The sequence below is a fragment of the Mytilus edulis genome, chromosome 2 (assembly GCF_963676685.1).
Source record: "Mytilus edulis chromosome 2, xbMytEdul2.2, whole genome shotgun sequence".
In the NCBI taxonomy this organism is placed as follows: Eukaryota; Metazoa; Mollusca; class Bivalvia; order Mytilida; family Mytilidae; genus Mytilus; species Mytilus edulis.
The window spans coordinates 89,883,107-89,906,184 of record NC_092345.1 but is presented as its reverse complement, the minus strand read 5'-3'; the positions used below and the strand labels follow the sequence as shown (position 1 = coordinate 89,906,184).

The 23,078-nt window shown below is 32.6% G+C and overlaps 3 protein-coding genes across 3 annotated transcripts in view; 1 reads left to right on the top strand and 2 right to left on the bottom strand.

Moving 5' to 3' along the window:
* The window catches only part of LOC139513359 (F-box/LRR-repeat protein 4-like), a 42,304-nt gene that overhangs the window by 5,291 nt on the left and 13,935 nt on the right, over positions 1-23,078 (bottom strand). Inside the window, exons 7-14 of the mRNA XM_071301766.1 lie at positions 20,396-20,465; positions 18,998-19,110; positions 18,482-18,591; positions 17,220-17,349; positions 3,585-3,677; positions 3,032-3,139; positions 1,598-1,684; positions 918-1,022 (exon numbers count right to left, since the gene is read on the bottom strand). Of these exons, the coding sequence (XP_071157867.1) occupies positions 918-1,022; positions 1,598-1,684; positions 3,032-3,139; positions 3,585-3,677; positions 17,220-17,349; positions 18,482-18,591; positions 18,998-19,110; positions 20,396-20,465 (816 nt within the window). The remainder of the gene's footprint in view (positions 1-917; positions 1,023-1,597; positions 1,685-3,031; positions 3,140-3,584; positions 3,678-17,219; positions 17,350-18,481; positions 18,592-18,997; positions 19,111-20,395; positions 20,466-23,078) is intronic.
* Positions 9,883-13,650, top strand: LOC139513360 (putative nuclease HARBI1). Its single transcript, XM_071301768.1, has 3 exons — positions 9,883-11,754; positions 12,592-12,792; positions 13,529-13,650. Exons 1-2 carry the CDS (start codon positions 10,923-10,925, stop codon positions 12,789-12,791), a joined length of 1,032 nt encoding a protein of 343 aa, XP_071157869.1. The 5' UTR covers positions 9,883-10,922; the 3' UTR covers position 12,792; positions 13,529-13,650.
* LOC139513361 (myb/SANT-like DNA-binding domain-containing protein 4) lies at positions 12,804-15,218 on the bottom strand. Its single transcript, XM_071301769.1, has 3 exons — positions 14,791-15,218; positions 13,702-13,880; positions 12,804-13,103 (listed from the first exon to the last, which is right to left on the bottom strand). Exons 1-3 carry the CDS (start codon positions 15,178-15,180, stop codon positions 12,887-12,889), a joined length of 786 nt encoding a protein of 261 aa, XP_071157870.1. The 5' UTR covers positions 15,181-15,218; the 3' UTR covers positions 12,804-12,886.

The window sequence follows — 23,078 nt, the reverse complement described above, 5'->3', positions numbered from 1 at the left end:
ACAACAACATTCCATTTTCCATCAATGCTGGTATTTATCGGTATTTGCTTTTAATCATCCTTGGCGTGTGCCATAAACAGAAGCCACATCGAGTAATTGATATACAAACACCTTATGATTGTTCAATCAAACTATTATCACTTGTTAATTAGCCTTTAGCAAGAATTAAAATCTCCACATGTTGCGTAATCAGGTAATGTCAGTTACACCGGATATGTTCGATAAACCTCGTGTTTTTACGACTTAAAAAATCTCGGGTTTTTACGATCTCAATGATAAATTTTGTAAACAAAATAGTAAAAATGGCGACTGAAAATTTTCATTCATGAAATTTTTTCTACACGGGATTTTTTTCTCTTCGACGGGAGGACGGGAGGGGACCCCTGAAAACGGGAGTTTTGTACTCCCGTCGAGAGGTTCACATGTATGTTTATTTGCACTATATTGTAATATATGTTTAATAGAATACTTTTTGTTTGGCTATTTGGGAAATAGTTGGTTCTGACACAAGAATATTAAATTTAAAAGGAAAATATAGTTTTTCTGCAAAAAGGTACAGTCAAATATCAGCTGTTAACTGCCACTTCCATTAATAATTGAATATGGGCAAGCGCTTAACCAAAAACAAATTTTGTCATAAACAAACAAGCATTAGTCATTTCTGAAATAAAATATTGAGACTTTAACATATTTTGCCTTAATTGATTTATATATTTTGAAAGAATCCAAGAGGTACAAAATTTAGAAAATTATTGGGTAATACCATGCCTCTTTTCATGTCTATTTTGAATTTTCCTTGGGATTTACTTTTTAATACAGGCTAATAACAACATTATCAAATACACGCCAAATGGAACATGTTCCAATGACCATTAAATGAGTATGAATGATAAGAATGAATAGATAATTTGACTTACCTGAGTACTGATTCCTCACTGACTTGTCTAGTTCCCAGTATGTCTAATTGTTCTAAATCTGGACAGTTGGATGCAATAGCATTCAAATCATCATCACATACTGTCCTGTTACAAATACAAATGTTATCAATGCAAATTATGCTACTTTGACTGAGAATTTCTATATTTTTATCAGTCATATTGACTTACAGTATTACTTTGCAGTACATTCTATAACTACGCCAACATGACCACTGTAGAAAACCTAATTTTGCTGAGAAGAGGTCACTTTAGAGACATGCATGTACATATGTACATTCTTGATGCAGAGGTTAATATAGAAATTTATACTTACACCAGTGACAAAATTGACTTTTTGCCAATATGTCTTTTTAGTTTCAATTTCTATATATGGTTTTTTCTTTTGTGTTTTTTTCAAAACAGGAAAAACAAGAATGTGTCCTCAGTACACAAATGCCCCATCATTTTCTATGTTCAGTGGACCGTGAAAATGGGGCAAAATCTCTAATTTGGCATTAAAATTAGAAAGATCTTATCATAGGTAACATGTGTACTTAGTTTCAAGTTGATTGGACTTCAACTTTTTCAAAAACTACCTCAACCAAAATTTTAACCTGAAGCAGGACAGACAGGCGAACGGACATACATCTTAATCTGATAACTTATTATGACATCCTTACCTGTTGGCAGTTAAGTATAACTTTTTGATTTTATGACATCTATCAACCAGATCCAGGTAACAGCAACTTCCTGATCTTAGTTCTGGACTGAAAAATAAAATAAAAATAATATAAAAATAAGTGCACACCCTAAAACATCTGACCTGCTTTATAATTTACTGATTATCCATAAGCACTTATCTCTGAAAAATAAATACCTTTAAACTTTCAAATAACACAAGAAACATAACTTATATTTAAGAGAAATTACACTTTGTCCAAAATTTACATTATATTTCAATTTCGCTGTTTTCATCCAATTGAAACTAGTTATATCATCAATCTAAAAAAAAGTAAAATAATGTGTGTTAAGGCAAACAACATTCAGCCTATTACATTGGACATCGAAAAAATAGAGATAGTAGACAGCTTTACATACCTTGGAGCGGTCACCGACAATGCAACAGCTGACATTAGAAATAGAATTAAAAAAGCAAGAGCAGCATTCTATAAGCCAAAAAAAATATGTACATCAAACCAATACAGTAGAAACACCAAAAGGAAAATTAAAAAAAAGCAATGTAATATCAGTGTTGCTATATGGGGCAGAATGTTGGAAGATAAGCAAGAGAGATGAAGATAGACTTAACACCTTTACCACCAGGAACCTGCTACAGTCAGCCAACATGTGCAGCATAACCAACACCATTAAGAACAGGAGATGGAGTTGGACAGGTCATATCCTGAGGATGGACCCATGGAATGATTGTAGAATAGCCTTGACGTGGACACCACCAGGAAAGAGAAATGTAGAAAGACCAAAGAAAACATGGAGACGAATGGTAGATAAGGAAAGAACAGAATTTGGATGGAGAACATGGGGTGAAGCACAACAAGCAGCAGCAGACAGACTCAGATGGAGGGCTTTCATTTGCGCCCTATGCGACACATGGCGCTAACGGGAGTTGTATGTTGTAAGTATATCATCAATCTTCATTTAATCATTAGCACCATGTTAAACACCATTTTGTAGATAAAGGTTAGAAAAGTTGACAAATGAACCATATGAGAAGATATATCCACATATTCAAACACTGAAGTATGATAGTTATTTGGATTATCTCCCTTTCTTTAGATATAGAACCAATATTATATTTCTTTATGTACATCCACAGGCAGTGTGTTCTACAACTGTGTAAAGTTCTATCTATATCAGTATATGGGTGGATTTTTTTTCACATTGAAGGTGTTTTTTGTTTTTTATTTATCAAGTTTGCATCATATCATTAGAGGTGTTTACTGTTTTGTTGATTTTTAGGCTACTCATTTGTTGTGATTTTATTTTTCATTCAAGCATGTTGTTCAGAACTTTTGTTGGTTAATATTACATTTTTGTTTTATTCAAGTTTGTAGTGATGTTTCTTGTTTGTCCCTTTGTCTTTTTAATTTACTCACCACCATCCTAAATCCAGTTCCTCTAAATCTGGACAATTATAAGCCAGAGCCCTCAGACCAACATCTGTAATAGTTCTAGATCTCCACAAATCCAAGGATTTCAGCTTCCTAAAATATATCAAAATACATTAGAATAAAGACTTTTGCATTTATCATTGGAATGAAATGCTAATACATGTGTAATAGACAAATATATTATTCAACAAAATATTCTATAATGACACTAATTTTTATGAAAATAAGGATGTAAGTCTCTGAAAATTTTTGCCTGTGTTTGGACATACACAAATGTATAAGTCTTACTGTGCATGCCTCACACTTTAAAAATTACATTTTAACTGTCTCAAGTGGAAAAATAATGTAAGAAACTTGTTTTCATGTTATTTATATTGACATAAATGCACATTTCTCCCACACTACCTTCTGTATAAATGCTTCACTGCAAAAATTAGAAAGAAAGATATTCAGGGCTTCAAGAGAAGTACTACCTATATTTTGCTTTTTTTGCCATATATAAGTATAACCTTATGTACTGGAACATAACTTGACTTACTTGCAATGTTTACTAAGTTCAATGGCTACTTCATCAAAATTATTTATCCTGCTACATGATCCTAAGTTTAGACATTCAAGGTTTGGAGAAGTTCTGAAAAAGAAAATGTGATAAAAACTAACAAAAGTTCTGAACAATATGTTCAAAATTTCAGTCCATTTTAAGACAGAATTTATTAAAGTGTCCAACAAAATGTTCTAAATTTAGATCAGCATGTAGACATCTTATAAGTTCTGGTATTTCACATCCAATCTTTTATGGTAATATTCTATTCAAAGCACAAAAATGTCAGCATTCACCTCGAAGCTCACCAAACCTCTAAACAGACTTATTCAGAAGAGATATACCTACTGGTATATACTACTGTTATGATACTGTTGTCAGGTCATTAAAGATTGCATATTTTGGAATTTATATTGATTCAAAAATAGGGTATTTGGTCCGAGAACACAATTAATTCGTAGTGCATTTCTTTTAGAACATAAATGAAGATTAAAAAAATCCCACCTGCACTTTCTCAATGAAATGTTTACAGTGTGTTGTACTACTTTTGGGACAAATTATATCAAAAATATAGAAAACTTCATCGCCTCTAACTCAAAATATGGACAATTTTGTGTTTAGGGTGTCTTGAAATCTTTTGATAGCTTCCGAAGTGCTAATTTTTAACCTTTTTCAGCTGGACCAAATCACTACTTTCCTGTAAAATTCTGGACCCAAATGTTTTTACAGTGTAGTTTTACCCCCCTACTTACAATTTGAGGCATTAAACATGGAGAAATAAATTTGGAAGGGGTATAAAAATTATTGGCAAGTAACCCACTGTTAACACTAGGGACTATATTCGTGAACAACGAAAACAACGAAAATCAAGGGACGACAATTGTGGTCTCGGACCTAATAGGATAGAAAGAGTTGACAAATCTTAGAAAAACTTGGTATGACCAAAGCTTAATAAATTATAACACTGCTTGCAAAGTTTCATAACAATAGGATATATATTATAGACAATATGTTAAATTCTATACTCATCTTTGAGTGTTAAATTTTGACGTTAAAATTGAATAATTTCAACTATCAACATTTTGGGCTTTGAAAATTAAAATATGGCAAAAAAATACTTTTTAAATGCCCTTATATATCATTTATTATGTACTAAAAGCAATAGAGTACTCATTTGATTTATGAGACTTAGCATAATTATTCAAAAGTCAAATTTATATCAGCATGGGCCTAAAAATTGAGGTTTTTCAATGAAAGGGGGCTTTACATGAAGATGTAATATTTTCCAGCAATTTTAAATTTGTGAAGCTTTTTGGTTATAAATAATCCCTACATATGTATTGAAAGTACTTTAAATGGAAAGAAAAGTCACAAATAACATATCATATTAGTTTAAAAGGGTATTAAGCCAAGTAAGACTGGAAAAAAATAAGGGTCAATTTAGGCCGTGCCACATATTTACATTAAAAAATGCATATTGAGGCTATAAGAAATAAAAAATTGTGTCTTTTTTATCATTTCTATACTCATGTGACATGATACAACAAATCTGAGCACAAAAAGGCTTTTGCAATTAATCTTTCTTACAGAAAGTATGGTCTGATATAAAGATTTTTGCCTTTTTAATGAAAAACTTGGATGCAATTTTAGTCTCAACAGGCCTATATTCAAACCACTTGCTATCCTACAGAAGAAAAGAAAGATATTATGTGAGATGGAACAGGTACAATAGACATTGCAAAGTGCTTTTGATACAAATTTAGTGAGGTCTTTATTGTGGACTTCAAATTTTATGTACCAAGAACCCCACTTTTGACTTCATCCAAACAGGGCGTTAGACAAGGGTCATTTATACAACACATTTTGTACATATTGTCTGAGATAATCTCCTTTTCTGTAGATTCTGAGTTCATAAACAAGTGAAGGAACTAGATAAAGGCATAGAAACACAAGTATTGACACATAAAAACCTGTCAGATAAAAAGTCAGGATGCCATGTATGCATCAATATTGAAAAAGCCTTAAAATGCCTATTTTGACCATAACATGCCAAAATTGGTCATTTTTGCAGAAATTCTATAAAATAAAAGTTTAAATCCTTTAGTTTCATGCTATTTGACAAATTGAAACCACCAAATCATTTAGGGAAGTTGCCAAAGTACAGATTCTATATTTACAGACTTCACCTCTTAGGTCCGAGAACACAATTAATTCGTAGTGCATTTCTTTTAGAACATAAATGAAGATTAAAAAAATCCCACCTGCGCTTTCTCAATGAAATGTTTACAGTGTGTTGTACTACTTTTGGGACAAATTATATCAAAAATATAGAAAACTTCATCGCCTCTAACTCAAAATATGGACAATTTTGTGTTTAGGGTGTCTTGAAATCTTTTGATAGCTTCCGAAGTGCTAATTTTTAACCTTTTTCAGCTGGACCAAATCACTACTTTCCTGTAAAATTCTGGACCCAAATGTTTTTACAGTGTAGTTTTACCCCCCTACTTACAATTTGAGGCATTAAACATGGAGAAATAAATTTGGAAGGGGTATAAAAATTATTGGCAAGTAACCCACTGTTAACACTAGGGACTATATTCGTGAACAACGAAAACAACGAAAATCAAGGGACGACAATTGTGGTCTCGGACCATTTGCATATGAAATAAACTGGTCTATTCTAAAACCAGATGTTGGCATGATACAGGTTATGTTCTTCTTGTATATTTTATGATGGTTTGTTACTAAACCCCTAAATAGAGGGATTGTGCTTGATTTTCATATAATGAAGACATAATATTTCAATCAGTTAAATTGAATTGAATTGGAGCTGGCTTGTCAGTAACTGCTAGTAGTCCTTTGTTAATTTATGTATCATTGTCATTTGCCTTAGTTGCTTCCTCATACCTATTCTGACATCAGACTTGGACTTCTTTTAAACTGAGTTTAACTGCGTATTGCTGTGTGCTTGTTAATTCTACATTGGCTGGAGGTATAATGGGAGGGTTGAGATCTAACAAAACAAGCCGCATTTCTGCGCCTGCCCCAAGTTTTTTAGGAAGCTGTACCCTTTGTTAGTCCTGTAATTTTTTTTTTCATTTTAGTTCATTTATATATTTTGGAGTTAAAGGGAAATTCCGCGATTTTTTACTTATCATCTAATTATGTTCATCTTAACATAAAAAATACATTTGCAAAGTTTTAAATTTATATTCCTTCTAATAACGGAGAAAATCAAGTATTTGTATCTTTTTTGGTTGAATTCTCGAGTGGGTCGTGACGTATTAGCCCGATTTATTGAATTCTGGGAAAAAATAAAATCTGTTTAACTCTTATAGCTTATCGACAATATACGTAATTAAAAGCGCACAGCTGACGAATGGTCGTAGTTATTAACCACAATATAATAATGAACGAAAATGAATATGCATATACCGTTTTGTATTGATTGAATTAAACTCCTATAAAATGATCTCTAGTAAATGTTTTGAATAAATTTAATTAATAATTGTTGAGATTTTATTCATAAAATATTTATTGAACATTTTTACTGATATTGAACTGAAAATATTTCAGTTCTATTTACCGTTATTGTTTTGATAATCATTTCAATGCAACTAATGTGTGAGCAGAGTGTGTATATTATTTTGTAAAGGTCACTGTATATTTCTCGGCTTGAGGTCAATTCGTTTACCTTGAAGCTATTTAGCCGCAGGTGTGAGTTCAAGCGTACACAGGTATAAATGTTGTTATTTGGAAAGGATAAACAGAAAGGATTAGAAAGAGTATGATGTCACGATGTTAATACACTAAATTTAATACACGATTTATCATTAGAATAAAGATTCAATAATTAAATTGTGTAAATTAATTGAAAATAAAATTCAGATTCGTAAATCCGAAAATGTATAAAAATAAAAGGAAACAATTTTTGATTACTTTCTTAGCGGCAATTGGCGTAAAGATTCAAATATGAAGTTAAAAATAGTAGTTTTAATCTTTAATAAAACCTAAACGCAATATAACCCAATTTGATATACCATTGTACATCTGTTTGATATCATTGACTTTACCGGAATTTCTTAACTTGTATTCATTTGACAATCATTTACACAAACTTTTTGTGAAAAAATACCAATTATCTAAGCTAAGGCATTATTTTTTTTTAAGGATTTTTGCGGATTTTTTTTTATTCTATGATAATATTTGTGCAATGTTGAACATGATAGCCGTCATTAATCCAAATAAGTAATACAGTAGTTGTAATAAAAGTATATTTTGGTCATGCATAACTGATATTGACGAATTTAGAATAGTTCGTCCATACATCGTTGTTCTTGAAACAATCATTATTAGTATACATGTAAGTTTCCTGACGTATAAGAGCCATTGAGGATGAGCTCCAGAGAAAGCAGACTAGTAGCGTTTCGTTCGTTTGTTTATTGGGAAAGGAGAGGAAATGCAACCGCTTGTACAGATAAACGACAGAATTACCATACAAGCATTTATAGTCAACACAATCAGAAACAGTTCCCATCATTAGACGGGGAATATGAAGGCTTTCAAGAATGAACAAGTGACATGTCTAACTCGAACAGTTAGAAAACGGACTATCGACATCGACCGCTTGTTCTTGATATTTGAAATTGTATGCATATATACGTATACGTTTATGATAGTGATGAGTTCGTGTGTCTGACAAAAACTAAATTCCTTCATGGTTATATCTTGCCATACGTTTATATTGGTTTGTAAGGTGATTACTCAAAATCGTTATTTGAAAATCCTGTTTGTGAGATGTATATTCATTTCAATACAGAAATTTCGTCTAAATATTTCACAAGTGTATAACACGGAGAAGCTCTGAAGGTCCATTACTCCCATTTTGTTTGGGTGTGAACCATCGATGTTGACAGCAATATCAAAGAATAAGATGATGATGGTAGAAAGAACTATGGGCGTCATGTGGCAAATATTACATGCATATTGGACAATGAGGTGTCAATCTGTATGAAAAGATTTCCAATACAACCATATTATTGAGAAGGAATGTTTACATGCTATACTCTCGTACTAGTATTACAGGGTTCTTGTGGCGTTCACCTTAGACACACATCTTTTTAACGATGTTTAAAAAAAAGACAGAACCAATTTAATGTCATATTTCCCTATTTTTTAAATATAACTAAAAGTCTTTCATCTGACAAGAATACCCCTATTTAGCGGACAAGTAATTAAAAAAAAATCCAGAAATTAATTTGAAACTTTGATACTCAAAAGTTTCCCAGCAAAATATTCACATCCCTTCGGGATTATTAGTGTTCGTCCAGTGGCATATATAACAATTGTGATGACGAATTTCTTCCTTTGTTCGAGAACAATCTTATTGAAATATAAATCTGTGATTTTACTATATGTCCACAACTTCAATGAACCAAAGCAAAAGTTATACATCGACCTGTATTTAAATAAAATTGGTTCTCTTCTTCTTCTGGTATACAATAGTCTATCGACATTCGATGATTACATACTGTTGGCATACGTGGACTAGTCTATTTACAACACTTTTACCCCTATTTAATCAAAATATATATTTTTTTCTTATGTTCAATGTATACATGTATATATTTTAAATTGCGCTATAGTTCCGTTACTTTCTATCCAGTCGTTTAAACGAATCGTCGGCAAGTGCGTACATTTTTTTAAATCAATATTTCTGGTATGTTCCAATCTGTCCTTCACTTTTGACAATGAGTATATATTACATTTTCCCAAATTCACCCTTGGAAAAAATATTTAAATAGATTTTAATTTCATCAAATCTTATATTTTGGGTATTATTTATATTTTTATGAATAATATTCTTTACACCAGGGACCTTATTCACAAAGCATCCGTAAAGCTACCGCACCCGTAAACGTTGCGGAATGGCTGCGGAATTTGAATTTTCGTATTCACAAAAGTTGCGGTGATTTCGCATCCGTAAACGTTGCGGAATATGTCCGGAAATACCTGAGAATATTTACGGGACGTCCTGACTATCCGTAAACGTTGCGGAATCGGGCACTTGTGTTTATTTTAAATCATTTTATATTAATTTTACTTTAAAAAAATCATTACAATTTTAAACAAGTTTTACTTTACTCCTGTATATTTCTTTGCAATCATTTGTATGGAAGTGGATACTTTGTGAGATTCTCTAGTAAGACCGTAAATGAATATGACGAATAAAAATTGTACAATAAAAAATTGAATAGAAGAATTATACTTTAGAACGTTTGCTGATTGTTTAATAGATAGTCACCATTCCGTTGTTGCCATTCATTTTGAACCGGGTTTTTACGTTCCTTAACAATACTGTGTTTTGTATCATTAAAAAACACTTTTTTTCATTTTTATGATATAGAGCCTACAGGAACCAACATTTTTTCAAATTAAATGTGGAACTATATTTTTCATCTCCCTCCTAAAAAAAAAGGTTTTCTTCAAAAGAATTTTAGTTTCGGGAACACCATCAGAACGCTTAACCTGCTGCTCTTAATTAGCTCTATTTTACAGATTATGCGTTCTGTCCATGGTGTTCTGTCAGGAGATATTCCTGTTCTTGTAGTTTATTATTACATAAATTACGCATATTTGAAGGTTGTCAAAGCATATTGTTACCAAGAGATAACATTGTCAGCAAAGTTATTACGAAACATAAAGGGGAAACAAGATGGTTTCTACAGCTATAAGTCTATGATTAAAGGTCTGAGACAATTGTCTTTTGAATAATAGATGTAAATTTAAATAATGGTCATTTAAGTTATAGTTTTTATAAAATAAAAACAGTAACAAGAATGTGGCAATAGTTTAAAGGATGTCTCGCTCGCACTATTATTTTCTTTGTTCAGTGAACCGCGAAATCGGGGGGTAAAAAATCTAATTTGGCATTAAAATCATAAAGATTATAGTATAAGGAACATGTGAACTAAGTTTCAATTTGATTGGACTTCAACTTCAACAAAAATTACCTTGACCAAAAACTTTAACCTGAAGCGGGACAAACTAACGAACGAACGAAAGAACGCACGGACCAGACAACATAATACCCCTCTACTATAGTAGGCATAATTAACAATAATTAACAACTATAGGTCACCGTACGGTCTTCCACAATGAGCAAAGCCCAAACCGCATAGTCAGCTGTCAGATCTGATTGTACGAGTTGAGCGCTGGAAAAAACGGACGAACGAACGACTATATTTCTGATGTTTCCCCTCAGCATTGTGGCGGGAACACCTAACGTAGGAAAGGTATGACGTCATTGAATATGTGTGACCTCATATATCTAAAATGGCGTTCCAACTGATGTTCCAACAACAAAATAATAACGCAATGAGAAGGGAAAGAATATTTCGTGACAGAACGCATCCTTTAGATGTATATGACGATTTTGATTTAATTAGAAGGTACCGAATGCCAAGAGAAGCTATTCTCAATGTAATTGACATGTTAACAGATGATTTAGAGCCAAAAACTATGCGTTCACATAGTGTTCCTGCAAGTCTCCAGGTTTTGACTTCACTAAGATATTACGCTACTGGGTCATTCCAGCAGGTTGTAGGTGATTTAGTTGGTTTAAGTCAACCCACAATATCTCGAATTGTAACAAAAACTTCAAGAGCATTAGCAGCTAAAGTCGCTGATTTTATTAAATTCCCATTAACTCCACGGGAACAGCTTGCTGTCAAGCAAGGCTTTTCAAATGAATTTAATATGCCAAATACAGTGGGTTGTGTTGATGGAACACTAATAGCCATCAAGAGACCTTCTGAAAGAGAAGATGCATATGTTTGCAGGAAAATGTTCCATGCATTAAATGTGCAAGGTGTATGTGATAATAAAAAAAGACTGACAAATCTTGTTGTCAAATGGCCCGGATGCACACATGATGCGTACATTTGGAACAATTGTGAACTAATGAACTATATGGAAAATCATCAAAACATGGGTCATCTTCTTGGAGATTCTGCATATCTTCTTCGCCAATACCTATTGACACCACTGAGGAACCCCGTTACACCAGGCGAGAGAGCTTTCAATACAGCCCATAAAAGAGCGAGACAAAGAATTGAAGACACATTTGGTCGATGGAAGAGCCGATGGATGTGTATACATAAGTATGGTAGGTTCAAAATTAAAAAAAAAAAAGTATTATTTGTCATAGTTCAAATTAACCAATAATTTATCGATTTATCGATTTACAAAGAACGATATAGCACTTTCTCTATTAAAAATAAATAAATTATTGTAACAAAAAACAAATATTCTGATTTTTTTCTACTCAATTTTTCAACTTTTGATTTCTTCCTTGTGTGAGTGGGGTGCTCATTTACGCCATATCTTTCAATGTTTTCTTCAGTTTATGTTCAGGTCTTTATGTTTTTGGAGTATACTGATATTTTTATATGAAGATAACTTCAAATGCAAATTATTCCTAGCTAGAAAATGTTTTTGTTGTGAGAAAAATCGTCTGAAAATTTCATTATAGATGAATAGCAGACATTTGAAATGTGTAAAAAACTGAAATTTTGGGCAATCAGTCAAGAAAATAAATAAGAAATACTTCTTTGAAAAAATTTTTCATTGAGGAAATTGGCTGAAAATCATTATCCCTTTTTCGGTCTTTTGCGGTTAGTGCCGAAATTTTTGTCTCATTTTCAAAAATAACCATATTTGCTATAAAAATATAATTAACCGGATTATGTCTTCCATTTCAACCATCCTTTGAAGTTTTTACACCTCAAAATCATGAAACGGCGAAATTGTGTCCACGGCGAATATGAGCGCCCCACTCTAGCGAGAAAGTCGATCACCTTTACTTTTATTTTTATTTTCTCAACTCTTATTTATAAAACTTGTTTTCTCATATTTATTTCATTTCAATTTCTTTGGCATATTGTCTTTTAAATTAAATTAATATAAACATTTGTTTTAATTAATAGTTTTGATTTCCCTGTAGGTGGACCATTAACAGTTCAACTTGAAACTGCAATAGATGTCATTGTGTCAACTGGCATTCTACACAATATATGTGAAGATTTGGGATTACCAGTAGACCTTCTGGAAGCCGAGGAACAGGAAAATGAAGACGAAAACGATGACATCCAAGACATTGATGGGCGTCATTTAAGAAACAGGCTAATAGCTGAGAGATTTTAAGGTAACGCTTAATGAATTGACTCTAAAATCTAATATTTAATTTCACAAAAAAATAATATTCTGAATTTTAGACAGACACACAGGCACAAATAATGTTAGTTTCGTGAATTCGAATCCAGAGACATAAACGCTCCACGAAAAACCTCAAACGACGTTGGCTCCTGTAATCCGTCATTATCTATCTCCTGTCTTTTTGCTGATTCGAATCTCTTTTCCTCGATAAAAAGGCGTCTTTTTTCAATTGCTAATCGCTCCCTCTCAATAATCAAACGTTGTTCCTCTATTTCGACATGTTTTCTTTGCAAGATTAAACTGAAAATCGAAAGACTTAATTATAACAGTTGGTTAGGTAAAAACTGATATAAGGTTAAAGAATATACTTTTTGCCACACTATTGTTCAGTTTCATTTGAATGAATAAAGTTCTAAAAGAAATGAAGGTCGTGTGTTTCATTGACACCGGAGACATATAATGCAATCGATGTCTATACAACAATCTTGTATTACATGTAAGTGTGAAGGTCGTACGATGATATCTATATGTTTTATTACTCTATTGTTGAAGGATTGCTGTCTGATTATTTATTATATACAAAATCTTCTTCTTTTTACATCGATTTTATATATTATATATATTATTAGTAATAACTTTGTCAAATTATTTAATATTTCTAAATCAAAAATAAACATATGTGTAGTGCTGTGTTATCATATTATATTTTTATTGTATCTTTTCAGATGTAAAGTAGCCTTGCTGCAAAGGAAAAAGATTAATTTAGCCTTCATCACACCAAAGACGCTGACCGTGGATTCTTTGAAATGGCATAGTTATTTCAGATATCATTAAACTTAAACATAAAAAGTTTTTTTGTGATAGTTTCATGATAGTGTTAAATTCAAGTGTTATTTACCTTTCACTATCCGTTTTCTTCTGCTTTACTGGTAGGTTGTTTTCTGATTCTGTTGGCCTTTTAGGAGTTTGTCTTGTATGATCTACATGTAGCACATGTGTGATACTCCCAGTAGCATTTCCAAATGGAGGCATAACGGCAGATGCAGCAGTCTCAGCACATGACGCTTTCATTGGTGTCTGAAAGCAAAATATGATATTGATCCACTGTCTTGTGAAATAATAACACGCATAAACTCTTTATTTGCATTAAGTTGAGATACAAGTATTTCTTTATTTTTATATATATATTATATCAATTATAATACTTTTGATTTGTGATTTACTTTTATATTGCAACCGGATTATACTGGCAGACAGACAGTAAATTCAGATACAAATATGTATATTCAAAACACTGCTTTTAAATTATTTCATTTAAACATAGAATGTTCATTCAATGCAGTGTTTGATAATGATGTACAGTTCCAGATTGAAATAACTGCAATCCCGTGATTTACAATATTTGGCCAATGTGAATGTCCATTTAAAAAAATACAGCATCAGATAAAATTTGTTTTACTCAAGTCAAATTTTTATCAGATTGAAATATTTTTTGCTCTTCATCCTTGGCAGCGTGCTTGGTTTGAATTTAGCTATCTTTCGTAGCAGGTAATCTTTCCTTCTCTTCAAAATAAGCTACTTTCGGAAGGTATGCGCGAAATCAACGGACATCGGAGGAACTCTCAGAACAGGGGTTTTCCCAATTTTGGACACATATTACACAAAATCTTGAGAGTGAAACCCTACAAACTGATAATTTTGTGAAATAAAAGTTTGTTATGAATGTAATCACACAATATTATACAATGATTGGTTTTATCAGTTGAATGAAGTGAAGTCAAAAGTCTTAGGTGTGAGGAGACACCAGACTGTACCGTATTAAAAACTTAATGAATCATTGAATGATAAACGACTCACTCTCTCTGTAAAAAAAATTAATAATACTATGATGGATAAAATTCATAACTTTACATTATTTTGAAAAGGTTTGCATTATAACGGAAGCATAGAAAAAAACATAAATGTTCAATCTGAAAAAAAACCATACCTTCATGGTATCGCAACCAGTTGAGATACCAAATACTCTTTCTTCCCCAACAACTGCTACAACGTCTTCTTCCATTTTACTTAAGGCTATAAAACTAGGAACTCCGCCTCCTGTTTTCTTCCGCTCATTTGTAATAGATGTAGCCTTCTTTTTGGTCCCTCTCTTGATGTCATCCCATTTCTTTTTTATTTCCTCTATGGTTCTGCTGGTGAAGGATACTGCGTTTACCGCGTTTTGTACTTTTTTCCATGCTTCTTTCTTTCTTGTATTAGAAACAACATCAGAAAACTTGCTAAACAACATGACAGAATTTTCTTTGACATTGTCCACAATGGCATCTATTTCTTTTTCTGTAAATCTTGGCTTCTTTGTTTTCTTCGCTTCCTCCATGGCTGACGTTTCTTTGAAAATGACGTCATATTAATGACGTCATCAGTTCCATTAGATACTGGATGATTGATTAATGGATTGATTGATTGATTAATGGATTGATTGATTAATTGATTGATCGATTGTTCGCTTGAATTTTAAATTAGTGGATGAAATTATGATATGATAGAGTGTTGAATGTATAAATTGTGTAAGTAATAGACTAATAGATTCAGAGTACGGTTTTCTAGGGTTCAATTTAACAGATAAAAACTGACTTCTAATTGACGTGTGTACACCGCCTCGCTGTTGTGGTAGCGTCTTCACCTCGAGTATGGGAAGTTCTTATATCAAATCGAAGCAAGGTCAAATCAAACACGCCACGGTTAAGATTGACAATTGCAGCTTATCCACTAAACACGCCATGCTAAGGAGTAGAGCAAAGACTCGTCGGCTTAGAGTAAATTTTATGTGTCCAGAAGACTTATTACCTTGTGAATTAAAAAAAAATCTGCTGGGATTGTCGGTTTAGTACAAAGCAGGGTATATAATCATTTAACATTAATATGTTATCGTTCGGAATAAACTTATCAATTTGCCGCTAGACACACAACCGTCATCCATCAACCCATATTGTTCATTGACTTACACGTCTTAAATCGACATGAGGAGTATTTTGGAAAACGAAATGTACAGAAGACACATGACTCTTTTAAAATGGTTATATGTTTATACATGTATATTATATTGTTGGATACATGTATACTTAACTCTCAACAAACATATTATTATTTATTTGAAAAAGAAGTAATTAAGCTAATGACTTTCGAAGTGATGTTTCAAGTCAACATAGAAAAAAGAAAGATGACTGAAATCGAGGCTCAATATGAAGAACATTTTATTTCTTAGAAAAAGACCAATGAAAACAACAGCGTAGACTATGATAATCAAATACAAGTTATATGAGACATGTTGATTAAACTTAATTTAATTAGGTTTAGACGTCATAAGTACTGCGCAAACTTTCCGTAAACTACGGTATCTTTACGGATGTTTTGTGAATACGGCGTAAACGTTGCGAATAAGATGCGGATTTCTTCCGTAAACCATCCGTAAGCTTTCCGCAACTGAAATATTTACGGAACCTTCGTGAATAAGGTCCCAGAAATGTTATTTATAAACAAGCGTATGAGTTTGGTAATGACAAGTAAGACAGAGTTGTATATTATACATCTGATAGTTCAAAATGGAAAGTTAAATGTTATCAGCCGTGTACATTGATCAATACCTGCAGAAGTGAAACGATGCGTGAACTTGCAAGCCCGACGGGAAATCGCTGGAATACCTGGACGTGTCACCTCACACCCCTCACAATACCTTTGGAAGTAATACCTTTAGCCATGCTGGTGATCAGAAGAGGGAAGATCAAAATTTATTTGAAAACAGTTTATTACTTTAAAGAATTATGAACAAATTAGATTTTCGAAAACAATTTTCACGGAACACTTAGATATATGATTTCAACTTTGACTTTTTACCTAATTCCAATATTAACAGTTTAAAAACAACAGACCATGTTCATTTAAAAAAAAAAAATAAGAACATTTTCCGTATCAAGTTAAATTGTCAGATAAAACAATCGTACGATTGACAAGATATTGACACGCAATTACGACTACATTGGTTACTGTAGTTTTTGTTCTTTGTGGTTTATAGACATATCGGGACTTTTAATCGGGGAAGACGACAAAATGGCGGAATGCAGAGAATTGATACTCTAAATTTAAAATCGATAGTGATCTCTTATCTAACGGAATAAAACTTTAATATCTATAAATTTGAGCATTTCTATATAGAATGGACATAATATCAATTTTTAATTTTTTTGCGAAGTTTCCCTTTAAGTGTGATTTCCATTTTCTCAAAACTAGTGAAGATTTTTTTTAGAGGCCAGCTGAAGCCAGTGTGAATTTCTTGCTGTATAGAAGACCCATTGGTGGCCTTGGACTGGTTTCTGCTTTTTGTTTCCTGTTTCCATTCTCAATTTTATACATACTAACCTAATTATAGCTATAAGACTATGTATATCCACATGTGTTCTGTACAGGTTAAGTCTCTTTAATCCTTTTAATTTTGTTAAATGAATTAATCCAATACCATCTAATCCCATACAGCTCTGTAGATCTAAATCTGAAAGTAAAACAAAATTATTATTGGACTAATAAATTTAACTTAACTGTTTTCCAGGTTGCTTAATGGTATATTAAATGCATATAACATTTGATTAACTAGAATGTGTCCTAGTACAATGATGCCCCAACACTCTAATTTGGCATTGAAATTACAAAGATCATATCATAAGGAACTTGTGTACTAAGTCTCTAGTTGATTTGACTCACATTTCATCAAAAACTGCCTCGACCAAAAACTTTAACCTGAAGCGGGACATACATACGAACAAGTGAATGGACAGATGAACAGACGGCAGACTGACGCACAGACCAGAAAACTAATGCCCATAAATGAGGCTATAAAATAAGGCCATTTCATTTTTTTTATATGGTTGGTAAGGGTCAATTTGGCCTCAAAATTTAGGTTCATCTGAAAAATTTTGAACATTTTTTAAACACTTACGTGTCTACTTCAGTCGATTCAATTAGTTTATGTGAAAGATTTGAACTGATTTAGTCTGACATCCGTGTTCATTCTCAATCTTTATATATGTTATGTATTATTATCAAATACAACTAACATTTAAATATTAAGAATGAACACAAATGCGGCCACTTTCATATCAGACGGAAACCGTCTTAAAATTAACCAAAATGCTAAAATTTCTAAGATTTCAGTAATTTAGCATGACTTTATGATGCTAGTATCCAATACATGTGCATTGTATTGTCAAAAACAGCCCATATTTATGTAACAGAAGTATTCTACTTTCCAATATAAAATATCTAAAAATTTACATTTAAACAAGACTCCCATATTAGCCCAAGGCACTAGTCAAGGACTCACATGGGTAGAGGGATAATACCAGGTCTTTTTTTTTCATATATGATACAAATGCTTAAAAAAGTTTATAAGAATTCTATTATTCCTTCTGGTAAGTCGTGAAGATAATATTTTATTTCTTAAATATATTCTGCTGTTGTTTTTAGTCTTCCTTATCAAAATGAGCATCTTCTTCCTCCATTATTGTTGAGGAAACCTTATGACATCATTAATAATAAGGCATAAATATGACTAGGCAAATTTGTGGTTATTGCATATGTAAAACTGACAACTTTTGTAATAAAAATGTGAGAAAAATCACTGTTACCTGCTAATTTTGGGCAATATTCTGATAACAACCTCAACACTTCTGAGTCAACAAATTTACAGTTAGCCAAGTACAGAGTGTTTAACTCACTGCCACATTCTTTCATAAAGCTGAAATTAATCAAATTTCAATAATTGTAATTATCATTTCTTAAAAATTATACCAAAATGTGCATCCTATTTGGCTCAAGATTAGAAATTTGTATTTTTTACTTCTTTATATATATACAATACGTTCCACCAATATCTATATTTGGTATCTTTTAGAGCACTGCTCATTAATCTGCACAATATGACATCAAAAAATAAACACTTAAATGTCTTACCTGATGCAAAATTTGATTTCAAAAGCCATTAACTCTTATATACAGTGGTCAATTCACTGGTCAAATGAAATCAGTAAGATGCAACTATCATCTTTTCCACAGTGGTGGAATATTTGAATATTTATGTGAATTATACCTACTTTCCAAAGGTCATTCTCTACATGAACTTTACCTATGTAAATTATACTTACTTTCCAAATGTCATACTCTGCATGATTCCTCTGTTTCCCCCACACCATGACAGGTTTAACTGCTGTAAGTGATGACATCTGCTTTTTAAACATTGCAGAGTATGGTTATTAATCTGTAAATTCACAAATATTTTATAAATAAGTGATTCCCCTGCTGGCATATAATCTTATACAGGGACATAACTCAAGAACTGTACAAGTGAGGCTACCTAAATTTGTGTCTGATCTGAGTTTTGTGATAATAAGCATTGTGTATAATTATGTTTCATAACATTTAGTTGAAACAAACTTAAGTTAGAGAATGGAAATAAAAAAAATTCAGCATTTTTTCCATTTGTAAAGGGGTATAACTCTAGAACGGTAAAAGTGATGCCATCGAAATTCAAGCCAGATCTGTGTTTTGTGGTAATGAGCATTGTTTTTTAGTTTCATAACATATTGTTGAGGCAAACTTAAGTTAGAGAATGGATTAAAAAAATCAGGTAAAATTGACGCCACCAATATTCAAACTTGATCTATGTTTTGTGGTTATTCAAAGTCCGTTATTATTTTGTTTTCTGTTATATTCCATTATTTCAGCGTTATAATCTATTAACTACTAATTCTAAGTTTCTTCTCCATGGCGATCACTGCTATATTATATAAAGAGTCTCTATATATTATACATGTAGTAGTATATTAATCATAGTTTACATGCAGATAAACGCGAAAATAGTTATCCTGTCCCGGTCCGAGTACTTATGAAAAATTATGTGCAAGTTAAAACCGAGGTATAATGGTAGTGGTTCTTACGATCTAAAAACTGCGATATAGACAACGCTCTGATTGGTTTATTAATTTATCACTTTTGTTATCTATCCTACGATTGGTTCTCAATGTTAAAACCTGTAGTCATGTCTGATTAAAAAGTCGGTCTGATGATGGAATCAATATCCGGACCCTTTATTTTCGTTTTTCTCCGAAAATAACCCCCACTGAATAGTCATAAAAATGGATGACAAATGCGATTATGCATGTTACCTATAGGACACAGAGGCGTGATGATTAATTTTTGTGGGAGGAAGAAAAGCAACACACAAAATGAGGTCTTCTCGTTTAATAGTATAGATAAGCATATATAAATGTGAGAAGCATAATTACTTGTATTCTAAATGAAGATTTCTATACTTAATATGCAACCAGGCAAATGAGACAAAAATATAAAATTACGCAGCACCACTTACAGAAAACCATTTGTATCAACCGAAGGGTAAGATGCAATATGTTTTTTGGATGAAAATTTTGTAAATTTTGACTTTTTGCAATTAATTACTTGTATATGATCTAGTCTAGGTATATCCAGTAAACAGCCATAGTACAATATTTTGTCTGGACTGATATGTTATGAAAAAAACCTACCTGTGGCCAGTGTGGCTGTAAATTTAACTCTGTATACTGTAATGTATCATAACAATGTTTCTTCATTAGCCTAAAATTAAAACAAGAGTGCACACGCTGAAATGTCTCGCCTTCTATACTAATCATTGATATTATGTTGATAGTCTAAAGTTAAGCATTATAACAACTGTCACATAAACTTAACATTAACCAAGATAACTAAACAAGGACCAATGAACCTTGAAAATGAGGTCAAGGTCAGATGAACCATGCCAGGCAGACATGTACAGCTAACAATGCCTCTATACAACATATATAGTTATTATACTTCACGTTAAAATGCCATATTTTGATTGGCTAATACGAGGGTGTCATTTTACTCTATCACATAGCTGAGAGGGTGACAATTTTTTTGAATGTTACCCTCTCGTCTAAACCAATCAAAAATCGACAATTTAAAGGACAATGGATTGAATTTACATCAAGTAGATGAATACAAAGTCAATGCTTAAGTTTTACGTTCTGGATCAAATTTTATTATTTAACTGTCAAAATGAAAAAAAATAAACCATCTTGTTGTTTATTTCTAACACTCGTAACGTTGTTATGTACGTGACGTCATAGAAAATCCTTTTGAAATAAAATTAATCTGTAAAAGACAAAAATGGTAGGACGTTCAGTATAATAAATTAAATAACACATAGCTGAGAGGGTGATAGAGCAGATTGGTACCCCTTGAAAAAGCATTGTCAACCTTGGCTTCGCCGCGGTTGACAATGTTTTCTCGGGGTACCAATCTGCTCTATCACCCTCTCAGCTATGTGTTATTTATATATTGACCTATTACTACTATATTTCCATGAGGTTTTAAGACAACTGCAGCATACTTCGGTATCCATCTTGGTTACTCTACCAGCTTTTCCGTTAGAAGGTGTTGGTTCACTGGTCACAAATTATTTATTTTTCTGTGAACCCCTGCATCCGCACACGATCCACCTTAGCCGTCCTGCGTTGTAGTTACAACCGTCAGCCTCATGTCTACCGACCAGTTCCATTCTACCACCAACCTCACTGAAGAAACAGCCCATACCTCGAAGAAAAGAAAAACCCGCGACGAAGATATGGAAGATAATACAACCGCACCCGCAACCGCACCCGCTCCTACTACGATAACCATCCAAGAGAAAAACTTAGCCCACTTTAGAACCTTACGGAAATTGAACATTAAATTCATCCGCAGCATACCTAAGTACACAAAGTCAAAGTAATTCGGAATACCAGGCATTTTACTTAAAGAAAAAGGGAAGGAACCAGAACCAGGATGAACCACATAAACCACAAACCTAATTTACAAAGAAAAGCCTTATCCACGGACATTTTATTATCAAAGTTAATTTTTATGAACATATCTACCAAGATTTACAATTCCCAAAATTGCGGCAATCATACACTTCACCCTTTACTACCTCAATGGAAGCAGTACCTCCCTCAGAGCGAAGCCAGTTGAATTGGTACGGGATGGCCAATGGGGTGTTGTCCTATTTGGAAATGAACTGACATTTTATAAACCACTATGAGGACCTCTACACAGACGTGCAAAAATAGCAGCTAACCACATCGGTAATAACTTTATTGACTAACTTTCACTTTTAACTATACTAGATTCTTATTTTAATTTCACTTTCACTTTCTATTTATATATGAACCTCAATCACAGTGACTACGGTACATACCAGTCAAGATAAACATTTGTTTTTATTTCTATTTTTAACTTTTATTCTTGCTACATTATGAACACTATTTTACTTTTTCACTTTCACTTTTATTCTTTTACGTCACAATTAATACAACCGCATTATATACACTTTATGAACATGTAAACTCTGTAATATTGTCCTGATGATGCCGCATTAGCGGCGAAACATGTCGACTCAATAAAACTATCACCTTGCGGTAACCCAGATGTTGTTGTCTCTACATATTATACACAAACTACCGGTAATAGTTTAAGAAAAATAGACCAAAACACAAAAACTTAACACTGTGCAATGAAAGGTGAAAATGAGGTCACAGTCAAATAAAACCTGCGCGACTGACATAAAGATCATAAAATATTTCCATACACCAAATATAGTTGACCTATAGCATAGAGTATTAGATAAAAAGACCAAAACTCAAAAACTTAACATTGACCACTGAACCATGAAAATGAGGTCAATGTCACATGACATCTGCCCGCTAGACATGTACACCTTACAATCATTCCATACAACAAATATAGTAGACCTATTGCATATAGTATGAGAAAAACAGACCAAAACACAAAAATTTAACTATAACCACTGAACCATGAAAATGAGGTCAAGGTCAGATGACACCTGCCAGTTGGACATGTACACCTTACAGTCCTTCCATACACCGAATATACTAGCCCTATTGCTTATAGTATCTGAGATATGGACTTGACCACCAAAACTTAACCTTGTTCACTGATCCATGAAATGAGGTTGAGGTCAAGTGAAAACTGTCTGACAGACATGAGGACCTTGCAAGGTACGCACATATGAAATATAGTTATCTTATTACTTATAATAAGAGAGAATTCAACATTACAAAAAATTTGAACTTTTTTTTCAAGTGGTCACTGAACCATGAAAATGAGGTCAAGGACATTGGACATGTGACTGACGGAAACTTCGTAACA